The following is a 24,690-nucleotide window of genomic DNA, read 5'->3' on the forward strand; positions in this document are numbered from 1 at the left end:
GCTGCTCCTGCTGCTCCTGCTGCTGCTGATACTGTGAGTCTTGCTGTTGCTGCTGCTGCTGCAGTGGCAACTGCAACTCCACTTCTTTATAATTCTTATTTTGTTCTTTTGTTTGCTGTTTTTATTCACGTCGGCTGCTTTCGTATTTCCGTTTCCGAACTGCTGCATTTTTTATGAGCATGAAGCTGTCTTATTCCCAGTTGGCCCTTCCCTCCTGGTCTGCATTTCTATCAGCCTGAGATCTTGGCTTGAGCTGGCCATTATTTGCGTTCGTCCTCCCTCTACTCCATGTAATTTGATGTGTGCTCGCATGTAAACGATATTCTTTTCAACTGGCTGCCAGTGGTCTGACACCTGCTGTCATACACTAATAATAACAATTAACAAATCGACCTGCGATGCGCGCACGTGTGTGTGTATGTGTGTGTGTATGTGTGTGTGTGTGTAACATTCTGTGAGTCCAACAATCTGAGCCCGTGTTTTTATTGATTAATGACTTTGGCTGTTCCTGGAATCGCTACTTAATCTAATTGTTTGTATGCCTTCACAGTTGACATGGCCTGTGTTTGATTATCCTGCAATGAAATACACACACACACACAAACAAACACCAAGTGATGTATATGGGATTAGCATGCATGAAAAATTGGTTGACTACAGCCTTGGTTGACTTATTAATTTGGTAATGAATCGTACTATTGTGCTATGTCGACGCATTGGCAGTTATTATGGAGAAATATGTGAAACGCCTATTTGCCTAATTTGGGATATTTGGGATTAGGTAAACCATACTTAATTTATAGATTACTTAGCTCCACACTGCATTAATATCTAAGTACATATACTGTGCTAGTCAAAAGTCAATTAAATAATTATCATCATAATTTAAGCAAAGCCCACAGAGTTTGTTTTGGTTTAGCGGTGCCTTTTAGCAAATATTATTATTGGAATTATAAATTCTAGAACATCCTTATCTCCATATTTAAGCACAACAAGCATGACCGACGGTAAACAAATTAATCAATTGAATTCACGAACAAAATCGGTTTCCTTAAATTGTTATTACATTAAACGTTCGCAGCTAATTTGATATGGATCGATAAGAAGAAGATATAAATAAGATAATTATACGGCTTCAATGCGAAGCATATTATTAGTAAAAACTTCAAGCACAAGTGTGTCAACTGGCTCCTGCCCATTTCATTTCACATTCACATAAATTTATGCTCTACAAACCGTTTGAAATATTGATTGATTTTGTGAAAATGCAATTGAGAGCCGCGAGGATAACTCGTGTGTTGAACGAACAAATAATAACAAATGCGAGTCAATTATCTAAAAAGCAAAGCCAAAATGCCATGAAAATTAATTTGACATCTTTGACATTTTGGCCAAACACAAATATCAAAATCAAAGGCACAACAACAACTACAACAATAGCCAACAGGACATAGATAGTACAATGAGTTGATAAAGTAACAGTGTTTGCTTAAATATATATGTACTTGCATGTGTGTGTGTGTGTGTGTGCCATGTGAAGCAAACCAAGCAAACATTTGGCTGCTGAGTAAATATTATATGTGTATACACTACAATATGCAGAGGAGCATGTTTCGGGAAGTGGCGTGACAGTCGCTTAACTCTTTAATCAGCATTGCTTTATATACTTGCGCCGACTTTGCCTTTTAGTTACTCACTTTCAAGGCGAACTCTCATATATTTCTCTCTTTTTTTTCGTTTGTGATTATTTTTTGGTTTTTGTTCTTGGTTTTTTGGTATAATTTGCGCAACAGTCACGCAAAGTTGTGCGTCTTAAGTGTGTTTGGCTATATGTTAGCTGATGTGTGTGTGTGTATGTGTGTGTGTGTGAGTGTTGCTGTGTGTTTGTTTGTCACGCATAAAACGCTGACAGCAAGGCAAACAGATGGCTATTAAAAGCAAACACACGTAAAAAACTAAAACCGTCGAGTCGAGCCTAAAAGTATGCAGCAGCAAAGTCGTGCAAGGACGCAGGACACACACACACACATACACGGGCCAGCAGTCGGGCATGTGTGCGGAAAATAAAAAGAAAAGGATTTACGCAAGGCAAACAGCAGAAGCCACAAATGATAATCAGCATTGCATAAGGTTCATCGTGACGACGATAATGATGATGATGATGATGATGACGTGTACAAAGCGAGTAAAGAAAGGAGAACGCATAATGAGCTCTCGGTTGCCGAGCCGTAAATACTCTTCAAGTCAAAGCACGAGAGTCTAACGATTAGATTAATCTCTGTTGGTTTTTGTCCATCAGCATAAATGAGCAGCCTTTCGATAATTAATCGATATCTATAGAGCATTTCTATTTTATAACTATTTTTGCTTGACTTTTAATCTAGGCCTTGTCGTGACTCATGAGGCATCAATACTACCCGCTGTTAGAGTATATTCCTGATAGTAACAGATATTTCCTGTCTGCGCTTTAAGATTTCCTAGACACACACGCATTCGCACACGCACACGCACACAAGCACGCCCACACATATACACACACACACACATACACACGCATGCTGAAATTGAAATCGCGCGTTGCATGTCAGCGACCCTGTGCCACGCCCCCAGCTTGGGCTATGCTTATGTGACGAGCATACAAAAAGTTTGCGCCTCATATGAAAATGATGCCAGCACACGCGGCATAGGTGTGTGTGTGTAAGTGTGCGTGTGTGTGTGAGCCACCATTTTGGCCTGCTGCTGCCTTTTGATATTCCTTTTTAGATTTTTTGCGCAATTTAGCGCGCCATCAAATTGAAATAGAATTTGACTGTGGCTCGCTTGCCTATGGCTAAAGTTATATATACTTATATATACTACTGTGTATGTGTGAGTGTGTGTGTGTGTGTTTATGTGCAAACTAAATTATTTGCCCAGCCATTTGGCTGCCTTGCCTCTCAGACAGTAGCTTAACTATTTTACAAAAAATAATTTCCAACTTTTAGTTTTTTTTTTTTTTTTTGCAACATTTTTGAGTTTTTTAGTTCATTTTTAGTTTTTGTGGCTGGCTTTCATTCAAGCCATAATTAACAGCTAAAATATTGTCTAGACAGGCAAAAATTTGCAGTTTGTAATTTATGACACGAGCACTTAAAATTTCAAAGCGTACTTTGCATAAAAACGAAGTGTTGAACCCTTTTTTTTTGATGATGAGTGGATGCCTAGCTAAAGGCAGATTAGGCACATAAATTAGGTCTGGGCTTAATATATGGATATACATATATATAAATATATATATTGAGGTAAATAATAGTTCGGTTGCTCGGGCAACTTTTGATATGGCACATAAATAAAGTAATTTGAGCTGTAATACCAATAAATAGCATACCGAAATATATGTATTTTATATACATATTATATTATATATAGATAGGTGTGTATAAAGCCAAACTCAAGAAACGAAAAAGTTGGCCAAAACTTTTCTTAGTACTGGCGAAAAATCGAAGCGTAATCAAAGCGCTCAAATGCAAACAAATGCCTAACTAAATAAGTGCGTGGGCCTGTGTGCTATATAGTTTCCACTGTGAGTGTCTGCGTGCTTATGTGTGTGTGTAGAGGGCGCGTGTGCGGCGTAACCGGAAACGACAACCAGTTACGTGACTTTTATATTTTGAACGCATTTTTGCTTAGTCTTTGATAGGATTTGCATGAAGTGCGATGGCAATGGAGAAAGGTCAGAGTGTGAGCGAGAGGGAAAATAGGTGGAAGGAGAGGGAGAGCGAAAGAGAGAGAGAGCGAGAGAGAGAGAGAGAGAGAGAGAGAGAGATGGAAAGGTGTGGCTGGGCTGTTGCTGTGCTGCAGCCGAAGGTCAAGATTACGTCGTCTGCAACGCATGCAGAGACACGGCCGTTGTCGTTAGGGTATCCAATTATTCGACTAATTAAAAAAACGGCTGTGCACAGCAACTCAATTAGGCCAAATTGGCGTGTCATTAATGTCAATTGGCAGCGGTGTGTGGTGGGAGTGGCAGTGGGTAGAGGGAGCTCAGTGCGCACAGTGTGGCAAATGACAATGAATAGGCGAATCGCAAATGGCAAACAAGAAAATTAGCGCATGACTTTCACGCGTAAAATTGAAAATCATTGCAGCAACACCTGCCACCTGCCACTTCAAGCAAGTGGCTATAGGACACACACACGCACACAGGCACACACAGACTCTTACACACATACACTCACACAAAGACATTACGTGCTTTTCGTTTATGATTTCTGCTTACAGCTTAAGCACTTCCGTTTCCGCCACAATGAACGCAGCAAGCTGCCGCCATTTTGACTGCATAGCGCACACGCACACACACACACACACAGACGTATACACTTACACAGTGAGCATGGCCCTTGTCTTTGCCATAAAAATGAATATTTATGCTTCACATTTAGGCGACATAAACATGCTGATATATAAGTATTATATATGCATGGCCATGATCTGTAGATGTGTGTGTGTGTGTGTGTGTGTGTCTGTGTATGTATTATACAGTTGGCTTGCATCAAATCGCATCGATTATTGTATACGTGGCATGCGAAGCCAAATACCGTAGTATGCAGCATCTCAGGGGCCTCAGCACGTGGCGCTGCGTCATTTGTCATGGCCAACAGCAGCTGCCTGTGGAGGGTGGGTTGATTTATCATATTTACTCTAGATATATTCAGCAATGGAGTATAGCGAAATAGACAGAGATAGACGCAGAGACAGAGTGTGAGAGAGAGAGAGAGAGAGAGAGGGAGACACATAGCCAGATGTAGGTTGCAGCCCAGGTGCACGAGTTCAGCTTCGTAACGCAATTTGTTGCTTAGCTGTCGAGCAGCGTTTCATGACAGCACTAGCAATAAGGGCCAACGGCAGGACAACGCAGCCAGCTGGACAGTCGAGAGTGCAAGCACTTGAGAGTGCACGTGTATGAGTGTGTGTGTGCGCTTGGGTTACAGCTGACTGAGTGCACTCGTGTGTGCGTGGCTCGTCTGTGTGAGTGCTAACTCTCATTTAAGTGCTTTGCATAATATTGAAAAGTAGTAAAAACATACGTAAAGTAAAGCTCAGGCTTATGCAGCTCATCATTTCATTTTATCTTCGAAGTGAAAGACAACGTAAAATGACGTCAATGCTCATGACAGACTTTAAGTTATTCAATCTATAATAAATACTATGAAACTGCATACAAGAAGCAAACCCTCATATTTATAATATTACTCCATATAGAATTTCGTGAATTTGTCCAATTCAAACTTTTATTGTTGCCATAATTAAACAATGCTCCATTTAAGCCGATTGAAAAGTGAAATCTCACAATTTACTTTATAATATACAAAAGCTGGCATTAAATCTGTATTAATTATAGCGTTCATTTGCAGCTGTGGAGCTTTTCCCAGTAAAGCCACATATTTAATTGAAAATCCTTTTTGAATTCGGACTGTTTCTCATCTCTCGTGTTTAGCTCAAAAGCTTTTAACTCGGACTTGCACAAATAATCGGCACTAATCACTACCCAGACACATTCACAGTCACAGTCACACACACATTCACGCGTTGACCAAACAGAGCGAGCTGATTTCATATGCCACATTATAATGTGGCTGACAGTTTAGAATTTTGAATCTAGATTTGCTAATGGAATGCGATTTTAAAATTGATTTAAAATCTCAGCTGAAACTATAAATTAAATCAACTCACACACACACATGCACATACCCAAAGAGGCGCACACATTGATTGATGCATTAACATTAATAAAAATCAGCAAACAAATCGCATAAATTATTTATGAAAGATATTAGGTTGCCTCGGGGCTGTCGCTGCTCCTGCTCCTGCTGCTGCTGCTGCTCCTGCCGTCGCCGGCTAATTTTCAAACGAAAAGCGCACATCAAACGCTTAATTGCGCACACAAAATGGCGTCGCGCACATGGAACCTTTTCCTGCAATGCCAATGCCCACAGCTATTTAAACGAGCTGCAAAGCCAAGAAAGAAATTCCACATGAAATACACCGAAGCGGGCTAAGCCCTTTAAAATTGGCTGCATATTTGTAAGGATTATAAATGTATTCAAAGTGATTTCAAAAAGTATATTTAATTATGTTGATAATAATGTATATTTTATGAACCAAACAGTTTCAATTAAATAATAATGATAAAATAAAAAAAAATAAATAAATAAAATAAAAATAAAAATAAAAATATTTCTTTTTAAATATCACTAAGTTTACTAAATTTGTATATTTTGTTTATATACTTATATATTCATTTGCATCAACATTTAAATAATTTTTACATATATCTAAGTCTACAAAAACTATATTTGGATAGTGGACAGCTACGCAAGCACATCGCCTTAGCTACAGAGTATATTAAAATCAGTTATGGCATAAATCAAAGCAGAAAAAGCAAAAAATATGTATGTACGGCTGTAGAAAAAAACACACACACATAAATAAGTGAGTGTAATCAATGGATGGAAAGGAGAATGAGCTTCAATGCTGCGCTACAGTTGATTGCTTTATGTGTGTGCGTATGAAATAATATAGACGATTAAGCGCTACGCGAGGCACATACGACACACGCACACCCACACCCACACCCACGCCCACACACACACTCACCCACACACGCACACTGATGGAATTGGCAGTGAATGGCAATGTGTTTGCATATTGAGTGCTTGAGACGATTTGTGGCCTTTAATGTGCCAGCGTGGCGCTACATAAGTAAACGGTAAATGTAACTGTAATGCCGATGTATAAGTACGTTTTGCGTGTGTGCGCGCGTGTATATGTGTAATTTGATCGTCAGGCACGCTAATATGGCAAGAGCTATGCGAATCCCACATACTGAGCCAGGCGTCCTCTACTCGCCGCTGCTTACTTATTTATTTGCTGCTAAGAGTTGCCTATGTGTGTGTGTGCTGAGTGTGTGGAGTGTGGGTGTGTTGAGGTGCGCTTTAATCGAATCAATAATTCAATTTGCGGCATAATTTTCGACGCTGATTTTGATTGATTTACATTCATTGCAGTTGGGGCGCGGCGCAGGCGGCACAGGCGGCACAGGCGGCGTATGCGTAATGCGCCAAAACGGCAAAAGCAAATTTGTTTGCCTAATGTGATCGATGTCTTTGTGGTTGTTGTCGCACAGCAGCACAAAAAAAAAAAGCAAAAAAAAAAAAAAAAAAAAAACCAAATACAGAATACAGAATACAGAAGAAAATGTAGGCAATGCTTTTTGTACGTACGGTTCGGGCGCTTGTTAGTCTGAGTCGCAGGCAGCACCTACATCAAAGCACATTAGTTTGTATGGGCGCACAAATTGGTTAGGCAGGCACTTTACACACCAACAACTCACATACACACGAATTTACACACACACATACACCTGCATGCATATCAGCATCTAAATCTGCCGTGTGCTCCATTTTTCGTTTGGCAAAAACAAAAGCTGACGAATATAACAGGGCTAAAGTGGGCTAACGTTGAGTGCAAAAGCCCCTCCCGTCGCCCCTTTTGGCAGCACGACCGCCTGTCGCCGCTAGCCATTGACGGAGTGTGGGGCGTGGTAGCATGGACTGCCACCAGATAGCGCCTGATATGTTACGCTGGTTTTGATGGCGGCACTTTTTGCCTATGCCCAATCAAGGCTGAAGTCCATGTCACTCCGGGCCAGGCAGCCTTTGCTGGTGCTCCGCGTGTCGCGACTCCTATCATGTGCCGCATTCAACCGGCGGCCATTTTGCTAGCTTTGACATATGACAAAAGCAACAATTTGCACCGTTTCGCCTCGCTGTCGCCTCGCTGTCTGCTCGCTGCCGGCGTCCCTGGGAGTGGGCCGAGTGCTAAGCTCGTTTGGCTTAGGCAGCACTTGCTTAATTACAAATACCGGGAATATCTAAGACCGTTGGCTCAAAGTTGCCAACGCCACGAGACGATGTGCCACGTTGCTGCCACGTTCCCAATCTCACGCAAAATTATTGAAATTTTATGGTTAAAAGTTTGGAGCTACGCCTCTCATAATTGCAAAATCAATGAAATGAAATTCGAAACAGATTTGCTATGCACTAATTACAGAAAGTTATCTGAACAGCTGCTGATTATTACCCAGCTCTAAATATAGATTATACTGTAATCGAGTCTGATGGCAGCTACAGGAAATTTGTAGTTCAACGGAACATCGCACTGAAGAGCCTTTCAATCAGTCAAGAGTCGATGCTGCTAAACCAAACGATTTAATATCTCTGACAACAAAAGCGACAAACAAACTGAGAGCTGGCTGCTGCTTGACAAATAAAAATCGATTTTGTTTTGCCGCTGGCAGCAGTCGAAAGAGAGAGGGAAAAAAAGAGGGAGAGGTGGACTGAGAGTGAGAGGCGGGCACAAATAAAATAAAGGACACGTAACATAGAGCGAGACAGATTGAAAGACAAAGCTAATAAAAAAAGGCAGCGATAGCACAAGATGCCAGCAACAGCAGAGGCAGACAGCCAGTTCCTACTCCTGCTACTCCTGCTACCTCTGCTGCTCCTGCTGCTGCTTCGGGATGTTGTAGTGGAGACAACACTCAATGTTTCCATGCTATTTGATGTTGTGTTAAAGCTTTGCCATGCTCCCATTTGCCAGACAGCAAATACATACTCAAATAGACATAGCCCCAGCCCCAGCCACAGCCCCAGCCGCAACCACAGCCAGAGCTAGAGCTAGAGCCAGATCCATTTGAGCTGTTGCAAAGTGGCAAAGGTCATGGAATTTATTTATTAGTGATTGCAGATAAAACTGAGCACAAAAGTATTAGCTAATTGACACTGACCGTTGACTGCTGCACCGTGGGGCAAGATATAGATATAATTCGGATTTCTATTTGGACGAAAGGCAACGAAATGCATTACGTGAATTAATCAAAGCAATTTGCACTCTTATAAACCTTGCTATATTTTTCTATTTTATTTTAAACAATAGGATATATATAAATATTTAAATTTGTATGTATGTAAATGGAAGCCTGAAGCGAAATTCTAGAACTATTTGATACTGAAATGTATCCGAATTTATATTAGTTTGCTTTAATTTATGGTAATATTTTTTTTAATATTAAAACAAATAATAAATAAATAAAAATACATAAAAATTAAAACTAAGAATTAAAAAATTAATACTTAATTGCAATATATTTTATAAATAATTAACTTAGATTTACTTTCTTCGTATAGAAATTCTACAAATCCGAATCAAATGCAGCTTTCAATAAGAAATCTCGGCAATTGCTCTAGAGTGAATTTTTCCGTTTAAGTCACAGTGCATATCGCTTTGATTCTCGGTCCGTGTCATGCAATTTAGTCCACTTAGCCGATCAACAAATGTCAAAGGCTAGTCAGTCTGTCAATTTGGACAGTTCATTGTCCGCTTTTGATCAAGTTGGGTCAAGTCATTTGATCCACTGCATCGAGATAAATGAACAATTTGTGAAAGTCGCATGAGCTCCTGAGTCCAGCTGGCATTTACATATCGATTATGTGTGCATGCAGACAGCGCTGTAGCCATTACAGCGGGCGTCATGCCTCGGTGACACCTCACTTACTAAACGTAATTAATGACAAAGTCAATTTTGTGTTCGATTTGCCGCTCGCCATGGCAGAAGCATATCCATTATCTGCACACAAAGCTTGGGGCTATTCTAATGTCGACCTCATTGCATAGCTGTATATGAGTGTGAATTTCGCGTAACCTCTGACAGCTGGGAGTGAGGTGGATAGCTTTGCCTCGACTGCTGCGCAGGTCAATGCGTGTTCGCCTCGGTGCAAGCAAGCCTTGAGGACAATCATCAAAGGGTAGCGATATATTGAAACTTGACAAACAGTGTGCAGATGGGCAGCATAAAGGATTCTGCGGCAATGGGGGTGGATCCTGCAGAATGTGGGCCTAAAATCGCGTGCCTAGTTTCAAAGGCTTTGAGAATGCGCCATGGCTACTGAGGCTGCCTGTCAACGCCCATCAGCAAGGCTGGCAGGATGCCGTGTGTGCATGGGCGTGGCCAGGGCTGAGGCAGCCTCTGTGGCTATTATAAATCAAAGCCAAGCACGGGCGTTTGCAGCTATTTTGACTATGCGAAATTAGTTGCGTAAATCCCAACACGAGAACGCACTTGACTCAACCGACTAAACGTGCAGCAGCCGCAGCGACAAATTAGCCAAAAACCAGAAGCTAAAAGTAAAAAGCTGTATCTAACCAAAAGAAAGAGATAGAATGAGAGAGAGAGGGTGAGAGAGGGCGCAGTGAGAAATGAAAATGAAAGCAGCTTAAACGACAGGCGGCTGCTCAACTATGCGCTTAACACGAGGCGTATGTGTAATAAAGCAGCACTAGCACATGCTCCAGCTCCACTGCGCACACACACACACACATACGCTCGGGCACACGTAGACATATGTGTCGGCTTGCCTTTTGGGAAATTAAAGCGTGTGGGGTAAAAAGTGCCAGGCTTCATGTTAATTTTCATTAAAATTATATTAACTTGTAACGTGGCTGCTTCTGCTGCCTTAGCACATTGCACACAGGACGCAGGACGCAGGACATGGGGCAAAGCATACAGCGCAGAGCACACAGCACACAGGACGCAGCGTGGCTCAGGCTGGCGACAAATTTTTTAGTGTCCTTGCAAGTTTCTCATGTGTGTGTGTGTGTGCGCGCAAATCCTGCGGGACACTTAAAATATTTAAATGCGCAAAATAATAAATTAGCAATTTTCCAAACTAAACGACAAACACAAAAAGTTCGCCATTGCCCCAAATGCTTGGAGTAAGCCATATCACATGTCCTTTGCGGTCCTGGATTGTGGCCTGTGCCCCATGCTCGCTCCGGTCATGTCCTTGCCCAAAGCTGTCTGACACATTACATGACAGCCCTGGATCTAGGTCATCTGCACAATTATTCCCCAGGTAATTAGTAAATAATAAAGTCATTAGTTTAATCATGAAACTGAGCTCGCTTGACTTATTTATATTTCACAAAGATTAAAGAAAGAGCATAGTGAGTGTGTTTGGGCGTACCTCTGCTCATTGGGAATTGATGAAAGGAACTGAAAAAAATATATATATTTAAAATTTATGATTATAAACAGATTTTGAAAATAGCTCGACTTGTATTTCTCTATCGCAACAGATCCTGTCCAACTCATTCATATTCCTATATTAAGTGCTATATATATTATAAATTAATGGCTTTAGAATGGTGGCTGTCTTGTAGATAAAGTTGGATATCTTTGTAGTGAGCGCTTTGCTCACATTCCGGCAAAATATTGTCAGCCATAAATGTAGACAACTGTTGGGGCTCGGCGCATCTGTCATGATTGTTACGGTCTAAGGCACAGAAGGAAAACTGTATGGGCGGGCAGACTGGAGCAAGAGCTGACCGGCATGGCTTTAATAATGTCCTAGGTGTTTGTTTGATGGCAATGCCTAACGTGCGCTTTATGAGTCCTTCGCTGGCAATGGCCATTTATTATGTTGGCATATAAACAATATTTTATTTAACATCATTGTCAGCCAGGCGGTGCATGTGGCTCTGAGTGTGTTTGTAAGCATTGTAGAAGACTATAAAAATTGTCAGCTTCGTTGCTCTGGGCCACTGTGCGGACCCGGAGACTCTCTGTGCTGTGAATTATTTCACGCTTTGCTTTATTATAAAACACTTTTATGTTTATGTCTTCATATAACCCAAGCGTCGTTGCACACACTCGCTCTCTCACACACACGTACAACTGCCTTACACACACTGATGCGCACCGCAGCTTCCGTTTCCGTTGCGACATGCGGCATTGTTTCTGGTTTGCGCCTTGACTTTGCTTTTACTCTCTCTCGTGCTCATGTTCCTGCTCTTTGGCTGGCTTTCCGTGGCGGCTGCTACTTGCGCTGTAAACATAAATTTGATGCGGCCAGCACATGAAGCATTTTGTGGCAGCCACTGCGTGACAATAAAGCGCATCATAATAATAACCGGGACACACAAACCTATCAAAATCAATGGGCGCGTCGGTCTGGCTAGAAGAGCAAAACGCTTAAGCGAACAGAAACCCAAGCGTTCTGCTAGTCTGCTCAGATATATAGTGGAAGCCTAGAGGAAGAGCGCAGCTGGAGTGCGGGGGTGTGCGAAGTGGGTATTAACTGACTAAAGGGCAGATGGCAGCACATAAAAACGCGCGTCAGTTAATTAAAACAAAACATTTTCAATTATAAGCGGGTGGGTGCATAGCTAGCGGGTAGTAACTGCAGCTGCTGCAACACACAGACACTCACGCCCACACACAGACATACACGCACACGCACACATACAGAGATTTTAACAAAACAAGCGGCGTTCACGTTTCAGTGCGCAAGTTTTGCTTGTTATTGAAAAATGAAAAAAGTGTAGCATACTTATGTGGGCCCCGACAACGACGAGAGCAACAGCTGCTGTTTGCATAGGTATGCGAATGGCTGTGTGTGTGTGTGTGTGTGTGTGTGTGTGTGTGCGTGCATGCAATGGCAAGAGTTATTGTCATTGCAGCTGTTGCTCCTGCTGATGTTATTGTTTTTATTGCAATTGTTTTAACAGCACGATGTCAACAGGCAACAGACAACAGCCCCATGAATATATTTAAATAAAACTTAATGCGTTCGCTAACAAACTTAAAGCGCACTTAAGGCTGCAAAGCTAAATTACGTAAATGAATAGCAGTAATCGAAAGCAAAACAAACAAATTGAATGAATATCTTCATTTGTAAGACATTTTAGATAATTTTAAGGATAGTATTTCGAAAATATTTAAATAACAAAATACATGAAGCAATTACATTTCCACAAATACGTTCCTTAATTGCTTCAGTTTTGAAATAAGTCAATTAATGTGCATTTCGCTCGCTCAGTGAACAAACACTTATAATTGCTTGACCCATTTAGCTTGCAGCACATATTTTCAATTTATATTCTGAGCATATAATCGATTTACAAATGAAGTTAGCTGGCCTGGCATTCGCCATTCACTCAAAACAACACGGAACGCAGTACCGTTTCAGTTTGCATGGGCAGCCAGTTGTAGCTGTAGCTGTAACAATCAATCAATCAGTGAAAACAATCAACATGATTAGCTCGTGCTCATTTTAATTAGTTACACACACACACACTCGCACACTCGCACGATGGCATGTGTGAAAAAGTTGTTAGCACGTTGTCCGCATGCCACATACAATTGTTTTCTTTTTGGTCATGTGTGCTGCTTAGATTAATGGCTCTAGTCAGCCACAATGCTAAGCCATTTCCATGTGCCTGACGCTTATCGACCAGAATCGTCGACTGCATGCATATACGTGTATGTATATAAATATGTGTGTGTGTATGCTAGTTCAGCTTTGTCATAGACTCATAATTTTCAACTTACGCTCTCGGCTTAATCACAGAAAAGCCATCGAATAATCCCCAAAGAGCCCACAAGTTGCGCTCAGTTGCATATTACAAAAATAAAAAGGCATAAATAGCGTCTAAGTGCGCCATAGATAAACTCTGAGACACAGACAGTCCCTTATACAAACAACTACTCCCCCTGTGTCTCTTTCTCTCTCTGTCTCTCCCACTCGCTCGTTGTCTGCGCTGCCTGTCTGAGTGTGTGTGTGTGTGTGGAAGACGCAGACAAATTATGGACAAATTACGTCGACCTGGAAATGAGCAACGGCCATGTCGCGACCGTGGAGCGCCTGCTTCATTATATGCGCCGCAATAGATGCGCCCTTATTGTCGCACACCTTCCGCCCCTAGCGCCCTGCAGCAACCAACCCACGCGGCGCTTCCCTTAGCCACGCTTTGTTAGTGTGCGTTCGTCGACTGTTTGGCTTTGGCTTTGGCTTTGGCCTGGCTATATTTAAACCCTAGGATGTCAGCGCCAGGACTTTGCTCAGTCGGCCGGTTAGCTCTACGTTTTTTTTCCCCAGCTCATATGTGCATTGTGTGTGTATAGGCGTCGCTGTGTGTGTGTGTGTGTGCGTGTGTTTGCGGTCGCCTTTTTTGCCGCAACCATTTCCGTTCGTTTGTCGCCATTTTTATTAAACGAGTCTTTGCTGCTGTCAAGTTGTTGATTCCAATGCGTTTTCGTATTTCTTTTTTCCGCTGCTCAATAGCCGCGCCCCCGCCCACGCCCACGCCTACGCCCATGCCGCCCCATTCAGTGTTACCATTTTAATTTAACAACATGACAAATATTTAGGTCGCTGCCACGCCACGCCCCCCGGCACTGCGCTTAATATTAAAAATGCAATTTAACATACATTTCTTCAGTGCAGGCAGTACACTGGAAATAAAAAGGAGAAAGTTTCTGTAAAATTTCGAACGCAACGATTTTTCGGTATTTTCGCGCATATTCAGGACTTTTTTTTGTGCTCCATCCGGGCGCATTTTATATTATTTAGTGAAATTCACTTGAGCGTACAGCCAAAATGGGCAGAGGGCGTGGCCGGAGCGCTGCCGACCAGCTCGCGGCAACGGATAAGCCTTGTCGGCCTTTTGCCGGAAATTGAGGCAGCAGCAGCGGGAGAACCGAGAAAAGCGAGAAAAGCGAGAGGAGGGAAATTGTTTCAGCTGCAGCAGCTGCAGGTGCAACATTTGCAGCTGAGTTTTCGGATTTTTTTCTTCATCATCATTTTCGTTGGCTCCATTTCGGACAAAATGCTTAAGTTGAGGCCGTGGCACGAGGGCGTTGTAAATATAAAACATGAAATATTCACGAGACAGGCTTTTAAAATATTGCTTAAAATTGTATGCTGCCGGCCATGGACAGACCAGAGCAGGGCAGAGAAGAAGAAGAAGGAGAAAGAGAAGGCACTGAATGCTGAGAATAAGGCCATACGGGCTGAATTTAATTGAAGTGGCCCGTCCGCTGGGCACACACACACACACACACACTCACATACACTTACGCATACTGCTTGACCAAGCCTAACGAAGATATTATTGGCCAGTCCATCAATCTTCGTTAAGCCTTGCGTATAGTTTTACGATTTTACATTTTAAGTTTATCAAATTAAATGCACACCCTTTATAAATTGTTTTAGCTCACTTTCATATATCTCTGCATAATTTAAATATACGTACTTTCAATGAAAATTACAACAGAAGCCGTTGCATCAGTGCGAATGCTCCGAGCGAGCTGCCAAAAAATGCAAATATTGCATGCGAATGTGGAGAAAAGTAGCAAAGTGAAATGCGAAAAGGAAAACCTCAACAAGTCAACGTCACGAGCACGAAAAACCAATGACAAATCGCAGTATTTGTCAGTTTGAAAAGCATGTCAAGCGACTAAATTACCGTTGTATTCCCGTTGCTCTATCTCACTTGCACACACACACACACATGCTCTCTCTCCATCTCTCTCTCTCTCTCATTCTTTCTCTCTGTCTGGCTCCTGCGTATTGATTTCGTTATTTTTCAAAAAAGTTTCCTTGGTGGCTTTTTGCATTGCCATGCTGCCAACTTTGCTTTGCTATAAAACTCAACCGCAATTCATTTGAATTCAATTGTAACAACAAAGTGTACGTGTGCGCGTGTGTGTGTGTGTGTGTGTGTGTGTGTATTGCACTTCCGGCACTGCTGCTGGCACACACAAAAAGCCATAGCAGCTGTGTCAACTGTCGGCGCTCCAGCTAAAGGTCTTGCATTATGCATTTTGCTAGCAAAATTTAATGTGATTTAAGCATTCTGAGTGTCAGGACAGAGCCAGCCGCACATCGAGGGGCATAGCACGAGATGCCCGCATATCAGAGCCAAAATGCTCGAGGGGTCATGAGCTAAGTTTATTGTGCACATTTAAATGAAATTGCTGCGCTCAATTTATGCGCTAAGCGCCACAAGGCATTCACACAGCCACACAGACACACACACCTACAGCCATTCACAGAGACACTCACTGCAATACACTAACAAAAAAACGTTACACACAGATACAGGAACAGCAACAGCAACAACAAGTAAGAAAGCTCCAGTCGGGACTGCTCGACTAGGAGATACCCTGAACCCTCCAAGCTGATATTCTAATCATTCTGCACTTCTTTTATGCACACATACATACACATGCGTCCACACGCACGCATAAGCCTGCGCTCTGCTAACTGCGCAGTAAGCAGCGACTGCGCTTGGGCTGCGCTGCAGTGTGGGCAATATTATGAGAATTTATTTGTCGAATAATTTCTTTTGTAAACATATGATCTTAATGATCAGAGTATAATCATATGGTAAATATGTGTGTACATTCCAAAGCACAAGTCTCTAGTACTTGAAATGAGTTTTTTACAAATTGGGGGAGAAGGGGGCGTGGTATCCAAAATCTGTAAATTACAAAATCTTTGTATCGATTAACTTTATATACAACACAAATTTGAAGACTCCAGGTCTAAAAATGTTCAAATTAGGCGAAAAAAACAAAATCAATTTTTCGATTATTCTCGATAAAAAAGTTATCGGACGATTTATCGAAAAAATAAAGCAAACTCGTACTGCGTATGGTACACACGAGTATGCATGCCAAATTTCAGCTCTCTAGCTCTTATAACTTCTGAGATCGACGCACTCATACGGACGGACGGACGGACGGACAGACGGACAGGGCTATATCGACTCAGCTCGTCGCGCTGATCAAGAATATATATACTTTGTGGGGTCTGCCACGCCTCCTTCTGCCCGTTACATACTTTTTCACAAAACCATTATACCCTGATTTCCCATTTTCAATGGGTTCAGGGTATAAAAACAGAAGCAGAAGCAGGTAACACATACCACTGCATCGCTGCTCATTCATTTCAATTCGTCGTTTATTCTATTCTATTTTTTGTTTATTTATTTATTTTCTCTTTTTGCTCTGCTTTTTTGTTAGGCGCAATAGTTTTATGAATATCGTTTTGCCTTTTTAGTTTTATTATCTGTGGTGTTGTTTTTGCTGTTGTTGCCTTTGCCAGTCTGTTTGGCTTCAATGTGTGCATATTGTTGGCATAATTGAACGCTTTTTGCCAGCCAACTTAGCCACGTTTTTCGCTGTTTGCGTCCGGATGGGAAAAAGTCTAATGTGATTTTTGTTGACTCTTTAACAGCCGAGGGGCTCAGTGGGCAAGCGAGTTGCTTTCAGCTCATATGAGTAAATGACAATGAGTCGATATTTGATGTTAAATTAGATTTAATATTATAATAAAAAAAATAAATAAATTATTCTTGGAAAAATACAACCAGCTCTGCTTCATATAATATATGAAATAAATACATAAAAATAAAATTAAATTTCCCTTATTATATATTTATTTATTATTATCTTCATACAATACATGAAATAAATAAATAAAAATTATATTCAAATCACTTTATTAAATATTTGTTTATTATCATATCTTACATGAAAAAAAAAAATAAATTAGAACTAATTTATTAAATATTTATTTATTATTATCTTCATATATAACCTGAAATAAATAAATGAAAATTAAATTAAAATTACTTCGTCATAAATTTTTTTGATTATTATAATTATTTACAATACAATATTATTATTATTATTATTATGATTTATTAATTTATTAATTTTTTCGATTATTCTGATTTCATTTATGCAATAAATATGATGGTATAAGTATTACAAAAGTTTAAAAACATTCGTCCCCTTTTTTCCTCTATAAATTCAATGCTGTTTTAAGAGTGAAAATAAACGGTACTTAATTAGCTCCTGGCTGAGAATTGAAAAGCAGCTGCTGAGCGCGCCAGTGCTGGAGCTTATCTTTTTAATCATTATATTTTGTGGCTTTGGCTGAACTTTTGCCCTCGAGGCTCTTACTAGTTGCAAATAAGTAGCGCCAGTTTGACACTAGTTAGCAACTAACAACTACTTAGCCGCAAGTTCGCAGCTCCTCGCAATCTCTCTCAATAAACACTTGCACAGCTCTTAATAACCCAATGCAAACTTAGTCAAGGAAGCCCAACTTGGCTAATGGGAAAAATAGGTGTCTCGGTGTGTGTGTGTGTGCGTGTGATGTTTGATGCCAGCTGAATGTTGGGGATGTGAACTTGGGGCTGCGACGTGGCAGTCACCGGAATGTCATGCAAGTTTATCAGCTTGTTCGAGCTGCGTGTTAAACAAAAAACGTGGCGAAACTTTCAAGTCAAAGTTTTCATGACTCCTTTGTCAATTACCTGTAGTTGGCAAGTCGAGCCTGTCAGCCGGCAAGCAGAGAGCAAGAGAGAGAGTGAGAGAGAGACATACACACTTGTATATGAGCAAGCGAGCGTGGCAGAGGAGAGGCGGGGGGTACGCACTACACATGAGCATGTGCCTGAGTACCTGAGCACAATTTGAACCTATTGACATTTCGATTGCGTATAACTGGGATAACTTCATCTGGCATGTTTACATGGCACGTGCGACCACACAGCCACACAGCCATACAGACAGCCAACCAGCCGGGCCCACGCGTCCTTCCCAATTAATGCGCTGTGCGAAAAGTTTCCTGTCCAGTTTTCTTCTTTTTTTTTTGACCTATTCATTTGTTTTGGGCTAGACCAGGCCGGCATATAATTTACGAGCCTTGTGTGTGATGGCCGGACGGGGCTAATCTATCATTATTGATTGGCCAGTGCTCCCGCTCGACGTTCCCTGGCGTTACATAATGGCTGGCAAATGTTTGTGCATTTATTAATAGCGGAATTCCCGAATGAATTTTTCTGACATTTCTATGCTAACCACATGAAACAATTTTATTCTAATTGCAGTTGCGTATTGTTGTACAATATTTGCGGGCACTGTGGCGCATATAATACGCATGCCGGCATATTATACGTACGGACTTCAAATATAATTTCAAGCTTCAAAGATCGACGCACAGATACGGAGAGACAGAGACGGACCGAGGCAAGAGTGCGCGAGAGAGAGAGAGAGAGAGAGAGAGAGAGAGCGCAAAATGTGCAACACGTGCGCGTTTTAATTTTAAATATTTATAAACGCACACACACACACACACACATACACACCCGGCCTGACTCTGCGAGTGTGTATGTGTGTGGATGTAGGCGTGGCAGGAGGCGTGCCACTAAAGTTGCTTCGTCGCCTCGTCAAATTCTATTAAAAATTCATCTTAACGGGTATGTGTTTTGACAAAAACACAGCAGCAGTAGCAACAGCAACAGCAACAGCAACAGCAACAACAACAGCAACAACCAAGTTAACAACAACAACAAAAGGCAAACACAGTATAAAGAACAAACAACAACATCAGCTGAAAAAGGACGACTGTTTGTAAATATTTAAATGAATTTATGTGCAGCGCAAAAGTTTTTAATTAAGTGAAAAAATTAAAGCAGCAACAAAAAGGATTGAAGCACAAGAAAAAAATAAATATACCTAAAAATACATACACACATATATATATACGTATATATATATATGAATAAAAACATCACACAGCCAACAATAACAACGAGCTCGGAAAGTGTCACAAACACACACACGCGTAAAGCCAGCAAATCATTTGGCCTGCTCATCTGCGAGCGTGTGTGTGTGCTCTTGTGTATATGTGAGCGTGCGTATGTGTGTGCATATTTGAAATTATGTTTGCATAAAGCGAGGCAAATTTATTTGCATTTTTTATGCCCATGTAGCCGCTCTCCACCTGCACAGCACCACATACCACACACACACACATAGAGAATTTACGTGTTACATTTACATCTGCCACTTGGCACAGTGAGTGAAGAACAAAAGCGGAGGAGCAACCAAAACAAAATGGAGTCCAACCAAATGAAATGCACACCGCTCATCTTGTGCCTCATCATTGGCATCCTGCATCTCGGGGGAATCGAGGCGCACGAGCACAGCGACGGCTATAGACCAGGTGAGCAAACACGTTAGCTATGATATCTTGAATATAACAGTTGAGATGTCAAGGTAAATGAAAATGTTAACTAAATCTGTATATCATATATCTATGTATCTATGTACCTATATATCGGCATATCTGTATATCTATGTACTTATATATCTATATATCTATAAATCTATATATTTATATATGTATATCCTTATATCTATCCTTATATCTATACATCTATATATCTTTATATCTATATACCTATATGTCTGTATATCCATATATGTATATAATATAATAAGTCAATCGAATATAGTATTCACTTAATGATAGGATTATTAATCCAGTAGGCTCTACCATGCCAGCATATGGTGCAGGGTATCTGTAGATCAGCTATGCCCGATTCATTTCAGGCAGACCACATTTTAATTAAAATTATTTATTCAAACTGTTCTACTTTCGATTGTTTTTAAATATTTGCGTACACTAGGTGTGTGCACAATAATTTATTGATTTCTGCAATAATAATTTATGTTTAGTTCTTGGGCTGCTGGAGTCGGAATCCAGTTCGGAATTGATGTGCGACTATGTTAGCTGACATATTCGGCTGACAGTAAAAGCCGCAAGCATTTAGCATATTAAGCTTAAGCATCGTGCAGGAAGATAAAATTTTAATTGCTCGTTTCAAACTTTGTTTGGGGCTTTATTGCTGGTTGATGGCGCAGGAGCTTGCCAAGCTGTTAGAGCAGCAGAATTCTGAATGGCATAAGTGGGCGTCATGCGTTTAAAAGACCATAAAAAGCAAACTTTTTAAATTATCACGAAATAAAACACAAATCTGACAACGGAACTTTGAATTTTTCGAAAGGCTTACGCGAGTTAAGGGTTTCTAGGGAACTACAGCTGGAGTGGGTAACAGAAATGACCGATTTGAGACTCTGTTGGCAATAGAATTATGTTAAAGATAACAAATATTTATTCTTTAATTGGTCTTAATACGATTGTTTGTTAAAATACAGATATGTGCACACACATCTCATTCATTCCCTTCATAGTTATTTTCGTTGCAATTATTTGAATATTCCTTATTCATTTAAATTTCATGAGTGATTCCTCAGCAAAAAAAAGAACATCTCTTCGAAAAAAATGCATATTATTTATATATGAATAAAATACGAAAATATTTAAATATATTCGCTTACATGTATATGCATATATTTATAATTAAAATGCGCGAAATTATTGTTGGCTTTTGTTAAACGCCGCATTTAACTGCGTTTTGCAGCGTAGTGAAACAGAACGCAGTTTTTATGGCCAGTGTTTGAAAAGCGGGTCATAATTTTTGCTCTTAAAATTTCTCTCCATATGTGCGTGTGTGTGTGTGTGTGACTGAACAAAAGTTATGCTGAACGAAAATGTTCAATTAATATATATATATATGTATATCTGTATATATATAAAATTATTCAATTTATATAGCTTCATTATTAACTTTTTCAGTATCCAAGCGGCGGCATGTGCGGCCGGCTTGTTTATGGCTCTTGTTGTTATTGTTTAATTTAATTTAATTTGTTATTTTTATTTATAAAGGTAAGGTTATGGCTGTTGTTTCATAGTCGCAAATGCAAACCGTCACCTGCGTCACCTGGCTCATTGAGCGCCCACTGAGACTGGGGCCCCACGCCCCACGTCTGGCTCCATCCCTGCGGTGGCTACTTTGCCAGCGTTGCATAAATTCTCATTTTTATGTGTCTGCTGTTGGACTTTACATTAGCTTCTGGTACGGCCCGTTGTTGTTGTTGTTGTTTTTGCTGCTGTAGTTGTTGTTGCTGCTGATTATCCCCAGAGTGCTATATAAAAATTTGTGCGCTCGCATTTTGTTGTTGATCTCTTATTTTCGTTGCATGTATAAATTTATTGCGCTGCTCACATTGTCGAGCGCCCGGGGAGTTTATAAAATGAAATGAAGTAAAGTAAAATTGAGTTAAGCAAAGAATTTTATAGAGACCGCATGCATAAATAAACCGTTTTCGGAACAGGGCTTAAAGCCTTCACAGAGCGTTCGCCGGCTCTGCTTTAAGCAGCTGTGCATTTGACAGTTTTTCGGAGGGAATCGCTTTAATTTCATTACACAATGCCCGTCGCTCGAGCGCTTACATAATAATTAGTAAAATAAATTTCACCTAAACACACAGAAGCAAAGCGAGGCGAAGCGAGGCGACGCGCAGCCTCCAGCAGGAGGGGGAAACAGAGAGCTTAGGGGGACAATGGCAAAGAGTAAACACAAGCAATGCTGTAACCAGGTAACCAACGTCGAGGGCTGCGCTGGGCAAAAAAGGTGCAGCAAATGGCCACGTCAAACGCACGTTCGGGCTTCAGCTGGAGTTTGGTGAAAGTCCTCAGCGCTTGCAAATTATTTTCCATCATTTTTCACGCAAAAAGCGCACAAATTTTCATGTTTGAGGATACCGGAACCCTTACTGCGGGGAAGTCGCGAGAGCAAGACGTAAATGTCGACAGAGACAGAGACAGAGAGAGACTTGTCAACAGGCCACGTTCGTGCTCGTTTCCTTGTCGGTGTCGGTATCAGTGTTCACATTGCTGGCATGGCAGGGAGGCGTGGCAGGGGGTAGACGGCAGACGGCAGACAGCAAGCAGGAGCCAGCTGGCCAGGACAGCAGCTGCTTCGCAGGACTGCGAGCGCCAAGGAGACACGCTCTAAATGAAATCTAATTAAAGCACTAAACGTGCAGCCGACAATGCAGTTGAAATTGCAATATTTTACAAATGCAAAGCGTTTGCCCAGGAACTAAAGGCAGTTCAGCATATTTCTCTTAAAGGCTTAAAGACTAAACAATCGACATTACTATCGATTAGAACTAGGCATCCTTGCTCATAACATAAGCTATTTTAGGAGCTTCTTTGAGAGCAGCCACAGAAAGTTTGAAAATAGATGTGGCACAATGTGGCTATTGCGACAGGGATATAAATAACATCGTCCAATGTTTGCAGAACAATCAGAAATACAACGATTTCAAGCTGTTTCCCTCATTTACAGACAGTCATGAGCTGAAGAGTGTAGAGCGCTGAGTGTGTGGCTACATGCAGTGACCACATCAATAGCAAATGCTTCAGAGCTTAATAAAACAAATCCAAACTCACAAAAGCGTGCTGAGCAGATATCTGCAGCTGGGAATAGAGACAGACAGAGAGAGAGAGAAAGAGAGAGAGCTATGGATAAATAGAGACTACCTGGGGCAGCTGGCATAACATGCGATTTCTAATTCAATTTCGGTGACAGCACATAAATAAAAGAAACATTTGGAGTTGAAGCGGCAGCAGCAGCAGCAGCAGCAGCAGCAGCCAAAAGCAGAGCAAACGAACCAAAAACTGTAAAAGCAATTCCTTGACAAAATAAAAGGCGCACAAATGTCACATTTCCCAGGCCAAATAGAACCACAACTGTGGAGCTGAGTTCTGTACAGCGAAGGGGGGCAGGCGGTGGAACAGGCTGAGAATTGCGACGAATCGTTTACCAATTTTCTGACTGCTGCAAATCAAACAAAAAACCAGAAACGAATTGAAAATACAAGAAAGCAAGAAACAGAATCAGCAGCAGTAGCAGCAGCAGAAGCAGCCGAAAAACTTTTTAAATTAACTAAAAACACACACACAGACATATATAGTGTGTGCGAGGGAGATAGGAATAGTCAGAGACAGATATATATATATATATACAGAAAGAGAGCGCGACACGTTGTCGCTGGTGTTGGCATTTGGTTTGAGTATTTTAGAGGAAAGTGGAAAACTTTTAGTGGCATGTTTACAAAATAAACTTCAACTTGCAAAACGACCAACACAAAACGAAAGAGAACAGACAGAAAACTTAAATAAAAAAGGAAAAGAACAAGAAGAGAAAGAAGAAGAAGATGATTATGTTTGGGCCCGTTTTCCATATAGTCGAGTCAATTCGCATTATTATTGTATATGACATAACGACTATGACGGCCATCAGCTGACACATATTTCCATTGCAAGGTAGGCCACACACACACACAAACACACACACAACGACTAGCTTACCACGACGTTCCCAAAAAAAAAAGAAAGTTTTTTGGCAACTTTTCGTTTTGTTTGTTGTCATTGTGGGCCAAAAAGTAATTTTTTGTTTTGTTGCGCTGTCGCTACTGCTTTTTGTGCTGACAGTTGGCAAACAAAGCATAATTTTTAATCTGAATCTGGCCACGCAAACATTGTTACATATGCCATACACGCACACACACACAGAGAGAGACACACCACATGCACCCACACATAAATAAGCACACAGTGGCTGGCACACCTGCGCCTAGCTTTTAGCCTGATTGTTGATAACCAGCAACAGGGAAAAAAATTATGTTCGCATGGCATTGGACTCGATGCGCCAAAACATTTTTGCAGCTCTCTGCAAATTGCGCATACGCAGCGTGTGGCACCTGCACGCGTCGCGCCTTTCATCCGCCTGAGCTAGGCACTTTTCCATTCACTTTTTTTTCGTTTTTCCGTTTTTCCTGTTTTGGCCAACTGAAACGTGACAATATCATCAAGTGTGCGGCTTTTCTACTTGTTTGTTGATTTTGCATTTCGTAGTTTCCGCGGGACCCGCACGTATTTCAACAGCCTGATGCTTGCCACACATCATCAGACATGGACCATAAATCCAGCTGAGCCCAACGATTGCCATTACTTTCCCGGGCGTGACTATTTATGGCGTTTAGTGTTGGTAAAGAAAATCAAAATAAATCTTGTATGATTTAACAGAGGCTAAATAAGT

General features: G+C 41.0%; 1 protein-coding gene across 1 annotated transcript in view; it reads left to right on the forward strand.

Annotated features, from left to right (window-relative positions):
• The window catches only part of side-VI (sidestep VI transmembrane protein), a 91,222-nt gene that overhangs the window by 6,592 nt on the left and 59,940 nt on the right, over positions 1 to 24,690 (forward strand). The window contains exon 2 of the mRNA XM_089463186.1: positions 18,784 to 19,901. Within this exon, the coding sequence (XP_089319312.1) occupies positions 19,793 to 19,901 (109 nt within the window). The 5' untranslated portion in view covers positions 18,784 to 19,792. The remainder of the gene's footprint in view (positions 1 to 18,783; positions 19,902 to 24,690) is intronic.

This window comes from Drosophila arizonae, chromosome 2 (assembly GCF_054131065.1).
Source record: "Drosophila arizonae isolate 15081-1271.41 chromosome 2, UAZ_ARI_1.0, whole genome shotgun sequence".
Taxonomy (NCBI): Eukaryota; Metazoa; Arthropoda; class Insecta; order Diptera; family Drosophilidae; genus Drosophila; species Drosophila arizonae.